At 41.2% G+C, this 9,213-nt stretch overlaps 1 protein-coding gene across 1 annotated transcript; it reads right to left on the bottom strand.

Moving 5' to 3' along the window:
* Positions 1 to 5,265: 5,265 nt before the first annotated feature.
* Positions 5,266 to 7,464, bottom strand: LOC117772363 (protein FAM181B). Its single transcript, XM_034603436.1, has one exon. It carries the CDS (start codon positions 6,933 to 6,935, stop codon positions 5,973 to 5,975), a length of 963 nt encoding a protein of 320 aa, XP_034459327.1. The 5' UTR covers positions 6,936 to 7,464; the 3' UTR covers positions 5,266 to 5,972.
* Between the last annotated feature and the right edge of the window lie 1,749 nt (positions 7,465 to 9,213).

Raw genomic sequence — 9,213 nt, forward strand, 5'->3', positions numbered from 1 at the left:
AGAAGCAAAAGATGGATGGAAAACCGTATTTGTCTCTTTCAATTTTCACATTTCTCAGTTAGCCAACCTCCACAATCTGGTGGGAAAACAATTTAATGAATCATTTAGAATTCAATTAAAATGTGTTGAAGTTCTAAGGGGAGAAAAATACTCCTCCACCTCTTTCTCCACCTACAGATTTAAGACATCACATTAAATTTACTATAGTGACATTTTCATTTGGCCCAGGTTTGTCTATTCAACTTTGCTTTAGGTCCTAACAGCAAGTGCACCAATGAAAACCTGTCGCCTGAGTAAAGAGTGGCTCTTCGACTGATATTTATCATTGTCATTTGCATGAGAGAGTTGCGTCTGTCAATAGCATCTGCTGGAGATGAAAGATTCGAGGCGGTATTGTCTTTAATTTAGCCGAGACTTTTGTCATCTGCACAGCTCGCAAACTGCACACTGACAAAAACACACAGGCGTAAATAAGCACACCCACAACACCCTGCGGAGGGAAAAACGAAAATGAATGCAAACTCGAATGGAAAGCGGTGAGACATGAAATGCATATGGAAAGAAACATGCAGCGCTGTAAGCAAATTGTCTTTTAGGGTAATGTCACTTGCATAGAGAAGAAAAGGATCAGACAGGAACACATTGTTAATATAAAAGTAATATTTACTGATGCTTTCTCTGGTTGAGGCTTTGCAACACAAAGATGTGATAGAAGCAGGGTGTATTGTGAAGTCACATCTTTCTGCACTGACCTTGGATGCAGTCCTTAAAGAACTCGCTGTGGGAGGACCTTGAAAAGTGAGAAGCAGCTTACAACACCCTTCAGGATGAAATAACAGTTCTGAAGTCAAGCATTTGAAGTTTTAGTTTGGTGTTGACAAAGGACCGAGCTCAAAGCTTATGTATGTAACCTCGGTTATTGATAACACCGGTGGTCGCTCAATGAACTGCAGTCTGTATCCTATTTGCTCATGTTCGTTAGTGAGCATCCTGGGAATCGGCCCAGGATTTAAGGAGTTACCAGAGGAAGGAGCAGCAGTCGAGCCTTCTGTCGCCACTAGACTGTGTGAAGTTTCCAACAGGATTGTTTGGGACTGTAAGACGAGAGCGACACAACAAGTGCATGGGAATTCTACCAGCGTCGGGATGACTCTCTGGACGTTTCTATACATGCAGAACCTTGAATGACAGATATACATTGAGGGCCGGTTAAGAGACTGACAGGGATGGTAAAAACTTTACGGGTTGTTTGACAGCCCAACAGCTTACGGATGTGACAACCCACCGGGACTCGTCCCAGTTGTCCCGATGTCCAGACCGACGCCACAAAACGGGACATGATTGACTGGCATCATGTTGATGAGGAAACTAGAGTTGCACAGATATATTTTAAACTATATTTGCCTCAAAATGAAATATGAAGCATCTGACTATGCACTAATGCCACAAAATGTTTTTTTATAGGATTTATAAAGTATAATTTTGTTATCAGCTGATATTGATCCCCCCAATGAGCGTCACATTCCCATTTGGCCGGACTGGCTTCACCAGATACAACATTTTGTTGTTGTTTTTTTGTGCTTATGTGTTCTGTGTTGTGCTGGGAGCCGGTTGAATTCCTCCCATCACCGCATTTATTCACCCTCCATAAAACAAACATGTAAAAATTATTCTTTTACTTGAGCACAGAGAGAAAAAAAAGTTGCATGTCACCGAGAGAGGCTATAAAGGCTTGTGAATATCCTCTGGCACTGTGCCTCCATCCTGATGGTGTTAACAAGATGTGAGGACTAGCTGCGAAAGGTCAGTGAGAGGGCAGGTGTGGATGGATACTCAATTTCTGGAGTAGAACAATGAAAGTAACAACTCCAAGATATATAACTTTTCTGCTGTGGAGTTCATTTCAGTACTGGTTGTGTGTTTTTTTTTTGCCACAATCCTGTGTTTGGATTCAGTGTTGTGTGTGTTCATATAAAACCTGGTATCATCTGCATACACACACCTTTTGCATTACAGGCCATCACATACCATACCAGAGGAAAAGCAGCTGTGTATTTTTCGAGTTTAACTCGTAGACTGACTCTTGTTATTCAGCTCCGTGCCCACACAGATCTTGTTAATCACTTTGACAAACATTGCATCTCCATTGTGCCACAAATCAAAGCGGGGATGCAGTTGTGGCTCCATCAGTGGGGCCTAATCTAAATGTATCAGCTGGTGTCAACTCGGGGACAGAAAATCCATATGCCTTCTATGTCTATAGTTAGCCGTATTGCAGGTTGCCAGATATTGTTCTCCCCTGCTAATGACATAGGATAGTGTTGGCCAACCTACAAACAAAGGTTGGCAGTGGGAGGCAAGCAAAGATTCCCTGGGAATATTGGTTTTAAAGTAGAGCGTGTATTGCAGTGAATATATACATCCACATACAGTATAATCAGAGTCAGCGTTTAAAGGTTCAGTGTGTAGAATCTAGTGACATCTAGTGGTGAAGTTGCATGTAGCAGCTGAATACCCCTCGCCTCACCCTCCCCTTCCAAACATGACAGAGAACCTCTGGTAGCCTTCAGTCGTCATAAAACACAAAAGGTGTTTTAGTTTGTCCAATTTGAGCTTCTGTAAAAAACATGGCTGCCTCCGTAGAGAGGATCCTCTCCTGATGTAAATATAAAGTATTTAAATATAAAGGCTCATTCTAGGTTAAAGAAAACAACAATTCATACAATTTAGATGAAACATACGAGTGAAAACATCACTAGGATTCAATTTCTGACAAATAGATCCCTTTCACCCTGAATCCTACAAACTGAACCTTTAAACCAATGCTGAAAAAGGACTGATTAAAAAAAACAGTTTACAACCATTCACTGCCTTCCAACCTAATTACTACAGGAGAGATTAATTCAATGGAACAAGAACTAAAGGAGCCACTTACTTCTGACCACACAGGCTACAATTTCATACATAATCTCTTGCATCAGATACAAGAGCCTCTCTCTGTAATGGGAGTGGTTCACATTAGGTTTTCAGTGGAACATTACTGCCATCTAGTGTAGATGTTGAGAAGCTTCTCATGGGTCTGTGGGTCCAGCACTGAAGACCTAACACTCTATTTGTGGTCCTCTACCATTTTATTTCTGTAATTGAAAATTGAGGAAGCTGTGGTTGAGTAAATTGAGCAGAAAAACTGCCTTTGATGAGTTTATGTTTCTTATTTTATCCGTTACACTTTACAAGCGTTTCACAAAACCCCACGAGGAGGCTGACATCTCCTTCTGGAACAATAATAACCTAATTACATATATCCAGTGGAACTCTTAATATAAGTGACTTCAGCTGTATCAAATAGACATTGTTCACCACAAACTATATTAATAATATTGTGTATTATAGAAAGTGCTGTACCGGCTCGATTAATCAATCACAAGGTATTTAATGGATATCATTTTTTATTGCAGTACAAATTACTTTCAAACTGAAGAGTGATATTGTTTTTTACAATCCAGACCCACAACTCAGTATAAATGTTACAAGCTTTTTATGAGAATTGTGGCTCTAAAAGGCCCAGTGCAAACCAACTGCATCTGAGCTGCCAAGTACACAAGAATAACTGTGTACTGCTGTGCAGATCGCAGTATGAATGTGTGTACATGCATTACTGTGATGTGACGGAATACGTACTGAGGCGGACGCAGTACTTCTTCAATCACCTGAAATCAGGTGACAGAGTCAGTGCCGTCTTTTAAGTCCCTTCTTAAAATGCATTTCCAGACTTTATCTGAGTTGTTTGTTAAACTGTAATTATTTTATTTTCCGTGTTAATGTAATTAATGTATTTATACTGGTAGAAGTACCTAAGAGATTGGCTCCAGCTCCCCCGGCGACCCTTGAAGGATAAGTGGTTTAGTTTATGGATGGATTGAAGCACCTCTGAACGTACTACTAGAAAGCCTGTCTTGATCTAAGATGTTTTCATATTTCAATTATTATTTTGATCTATACAGGCATTGATAGGAAAAACCTAAGCAATGTACCTCTACCAGAAAGTTTATTTTGATTTAATACTTTAATTAGACAGTTTTTCTGGCCTTTATTATTATTATTGTTTTGTAATATACAAATGATATTAAAAATAAATAGTAATGATAATAATACTATACTCTGATGCAACAGCAAGCATTATGTTCTCAATAGTTGTTCTTAGGCCCTAAAATGCAGATTTAGTTTGACTCAACAGTCTCAAACTGACACTGAGGTTCGCCTCCATGTTGGAAGTTAAACGAATGAACCAAACAACCACCAGGGGGAGATAATGACGTACACAACAACAGTAGGATCCTGGTATTCAGATCCAAGATGGACTGACCTCCTGTGAGAAGGTTATAAGTTTAAATGTCCAGTCAGCTGAACTGAAACACTACAGGAAATCATTATTAGCAGAAAGCCCATATTTACGTATTTAGCCACCAAAGGTGCCAGTGCAATGATTCTGTGGCCTAAAGAGCAAATTTCCTGGAAACTGCTGCCATGATGTCTCCCTCTTTCCTCCTTAGTGGAAATAAAAGGGTGTTTGTTGAAAAATGTGTTAATTAAATGTCCTGTTTTAAAAGGATTTTAACATTTGCATGAACTTTTCCTTTTCCCCCTTTTTTAAAAGAATCTTTGAGGTATTTAAAGCACTGAGTGTTTATCAACCTGCTCGTGGCCCCAGAAATGCAAATGCAAAATTAATCACGCAGCATTGAAGGTTTCCTCCAAAGTGCTTAAAGGACAAAATGTTTCTCCTCATCTTGTTTAAAGATGTTTCCCCTCCTGGTCTTTGCACATGGATTTTTTTCTATGTGCTCTTTACTTATTACAGCAAAAAAAGTTATTTTTTAGACTTGAATTCCACGTTTTTGTGAGAAATTGAATTAGAAAATGTTGAAATGGTATAAAATCAGCATTGTATTGATGTTATATAAACATGAGTGCACGGATTAGAAACAATTTTATATAATACTGTACTACACCTACTGTAAGTTAATGTAATGTAACGTGTGAGGCCTGCAGTTAACATTCCTTAAAATGTGCTTCTTCTGTACTTTTATTTTTTATTGTTTGTGTAGTGACTCAATTCTGTCACAGTTGCATTGAATTGCATTATAATCTTCATTTTTCTTTCTTTCTTTCATCATCTAAATGCAGCAAATTACTTGTATATGAATTTCAGAGACATTTACCTTCCTCACAATTCAATTCACACACACACAAACAAACTATGTGTTCACAGGAATAAAGACCAGCTTTATTTTTTCTTCTTCTTACAATAACTAGATACATTAAAGGCTTTTCCCAAATGAAAACAAACAAACACATGCATACAAGTAGTAAATGTGCATCTGAAAATCACTTCTGAGCTGTAAATGCATCAAACACTGTTGTAATCATAATCTCCACAGAATGGATTTCCCCGTTTACGTCTCTGCACCGATTTGTTACTAATAGGACTGAAAAAAAGTGCCTCGCTGAGAGATTGTTGCAGCATATTTCTTATCAAAATGTGACAAACTTTCTATAATATAATTTCCTAACATAACAGATGCTTAGTGAACTAAACCAACAACTACTTCTGCAGCTTGTGTCTGATTTCTTATTGTCTTAAATACCAAAATGTAATGAAATGTCTTGTCAACACATTTCCAAATGCATAAGCGCCACATATTCGAAAAACATACCAAGCTTCAGATGTGTTTTCATTCAGAGTGTCACTTGAAGTTGCCTGAGATAAAGAAAAATCACATCCACTTAGTGAAACCATGTAGAAAATGAAAGTGGCGTATTGAAAAGTACATGGCACCAAGTCATTTTAAAGAAAAGTAAAAGAAAAACATGTTTTTCTGAAGGACACACAATTCTGCTGAGCAGGGACGACATCAAAACTCTCTACTGTTAAACTTGTCACACTTCTAACCACAGAATTGTCAGTTTTCTCATAGAGACGAATAATTAGCTCTGTTATAACCACCACTTAAATCGTAAGTGACCTGAGGTATGGAGCAGTCTGTGAAGAAGTTGGGGAAGGCCAAAGTGCACAGTGCGTTGTCCTCCAGGGGCCCCGTGGTGGCAGCCTCGGACTGACAGTAGACGGGGGGCTGGGCCGGGCCTGTCCGCAGGCTCTCCCCGGCTTTCTTAGAGGGTCCAGAGCAGCTAGTCCAGGGCTCCGAGTAGAGGAGGCCACCAACCAAATGGTGAGCGTCGTACGAGGCAGGATCCAGGCCTCCCATCTCCGGCTGCACCCGCAGATGCATGTTCTGATAAAGGTCCTGTTCACTGACCATGTTGCTGTAATCGGGCCCCAAGAGCTCGAAGAAATCCGCGGCCTCCGGGTTTCCTCGCTCCAAGTCCTTCAGCGTCATCCCAGACGTGGAGCTGACTTTGGAGCAGTTGGCCGGCTCGGTGAAGAAAGAGGGGGGCAGGTTGCGGTGCCTCAGGGGCGGCTTCTTGGCCTTTTCACCCCTTATATCCTTCACAGGGCTAAAGAGCGCGGCCAAGCTCTTGCTCTGTAAGTTGGCCTGGACTCCATCGCGTTTAGGCAGAGTTTTGCTCTGCAAAGGGCTCGGCTGAGCCAGAGGGGACCCCTGTCGTTTCACTGGGGCTTCAGCAGCGTTTCCTGGTGTTATGATGCCGGTGCACCTCTTGATCTGCTTCTGCAGATACTTCCGGTGGTTGACTTTCCTTTTGGATTTCACTGGCTTGTCCAGAGCCAGCTTGATATTGCTGGAGGCCGAGTCTATGAAGCTCAGCAGGTCCCTGGTGGTCTCTTTGTAGTCTTCGTCATTTTCTGCCTCACCCAGGAGACCCCCGTCCAGACTCTTCTCCACGTCGTACTCCACAGAACCCGGGAAGCAGAAATTCATGAACTGAGGGTTCATGATTGCAGTCTGAACAGCCATTACTCTGTCGAGGCCCGGCGGCTACACCTGTGGCATCCGCTGTGATCCCTGATCCAAAAGTTTCCTCAAAGCATGTCTATTTTCTGCCCCCTGACAAACACTCGGTCCTGATGCTGCTCATGGAGCTCCTGTAAACATTCCAGAGTAGAAGTGACGGACTCCGAGGGACGTGAGGAGATCTTAGGGGGGGCTGGACTAATGATGTCAGAACATCAAAGAGGAGGGGCAAAGGGACCGCGGGACTTAACTCTTTGCTTGTGCCCGACCACCTGCATCTAAGAGGGATTTGTCTGAAATTCCCTGCTGAGTCGAAGACAATAACCTCTGTCACAACTCTCCCCCTCTGCTTTAACTGTTTGTGTGTGCCCTGAACCAAGAAACGCTCTCGTGAAAGTGGAGGATATTACTGTAGCTCTTAAATTCTTGGATTTAACATTGTTATAAAGTATAAACTTGTGTAAAAGTGAAAAATTAAAGCAATGTTTTTAAGTTAATTGAGTTAAATCCTGATCCACAGCATTATAAGTATCCCGATTCCTGTTTGCTTTTCTAAAAAACTGTAACTGTTATTCAACTCTTTTATGCGTATCGTGTCTGGATTACCAAATAGAAGTTAACTCGTAATCTAATTACTGTTCATTTAGCCACTGAAACTAACCCGGCATTAAAAAAAAAAGAACGGAGGCTATACAGTAAAGAGAGAGGCCTCTTTTCTGTGGGAAAATCTCTGAGCCCAAACAGATGCCACAATCCGGAGGAATCTTCCCAACTGCTTCGCTTGTGTCTTAATCTGCTCATGGCAAAAGTTGATTTCTGGTGCATTCCCAGGCCAGTGGGAATTTCTGCCCTGGCCTGACAACTATTATGGGCTGCCTTTGACATAAAGCCCTACAGGGTCTAAATAGCCTCTATTCTTTGCCCGGCAGTGAAAGGGAGCTTTGTGCCAGAGATTCATTAAATTGCACCTCACAGCCCCTTCGTAAAATGGGTCTCAATAATGAACAGTCGATTTAACTAGAAAAGCTGCCGGAGCTGTTAAATTAAAGGGGAATAAAGTGCAGTTCGGGCTCAGTGTGCCAGAAGAAATGTTGACCTTACGGAATCCTGGGTATGAAACTTTCTGCTGTAAACAATAATGTATTACAGGAAGTTTCTCGGGCTGTGGTGAATACATTAAAAAGGACGTGTTGTTGTGTTGCCAACGCTTTTTTGACCAATTTAAGAGGAATTTCAAGTGAATTTCCAGAAAAGATAAGTTGACTATACATTAAAAATCTGTAACTTACTGCTACACTGCAGCACATTGTCTATTCTTTACCAAAGAATCCTGTCCGTCCCAACCTCTGACCACTTTAAACTAAATTATTCCTACTTTGACATATTTTAAGATTAGCTGCAAATTACTAATTGAAAGGACATCACTCCTCTTACAAATGAGCGTGTCGAGGGTTAGGGGTTGACGCAGAGTTAAGAGTTGACGGAAGGCAGCAAAAGGAAAAAAAATCTTTCTTATGTTAATGAGGAGAAAAGGGACAGTGAAGCTGATAGCACTGATCTCATTATCTGTGGCCCAACACAAGTCTATGAATGTAAAGGAATCCAGTCGAATCTAAGCAGATTTAGAAGAAGAAAAATAGAATATCAAGCTATTTGTACAGATGGTGGTTAAATACTTTATGACATTTCCCAGCAAAACCAAGACTTCATGTGGGGAAACTGCTCAACGGGCAAACATTACATTTGTCAGTTCTAAACTTTCACTTAATTAAACCAAAGCGAGGGAAGCAATGCAGATCAGCTGCAGCAGCGTCACGACGTCTCATGGAGCGGATTTTCTGCTTCCCTCTCTTTGCAAGCGGCACAATTTTGGCACAGTGACATCATCACAGTCATGGCAGCCATATCCACCTTTTTTTTTTCTTCTCCTCCTTCTAGTCAAAGGGTGCTTTTGGCTTTTGTGCTGGTGGGTCATTCACATCACAGAGCCTGACGCACAGATCCCGGAAACAAGTTTCTATTGTTGCTCAAAGGCTGAGAGGGCGAGAGGGGATGGGCTGCGGCGGCGGCGAAGGAGCTCGGAGGAAGAAAAAAAGAAGAAAATATGTGAACTGAGAACACAGCTGACGAGGTCGTGACTTGTTTCCACTCTTTGGGACTTTTAATGTGAGGTAGTTTGTTAATTGATTTGTTTAATCCCCGTAATGGAGCTGTGTTTATTTTAGCGTTAATCACAAAGGTCGCAATATGGATTGCATTCTGAGAATCTCATTTTGTCTGG

Source organism: Hippoglossus hippoglossus, chromosome 13 (assembly GCF_009819705.1).
Source record: "Hippoglossus hippoglossus isolate fHipHip1 chromosome 13, fHipHip1.pri, whole genome shotgun sequence".
NCBI lineage: Eukaryota > Metazoa > Chordata > Actinopteri > Pleuronectiformes > Pleuronectidae > Hippoglossus > Hippoglossus hippoglossus.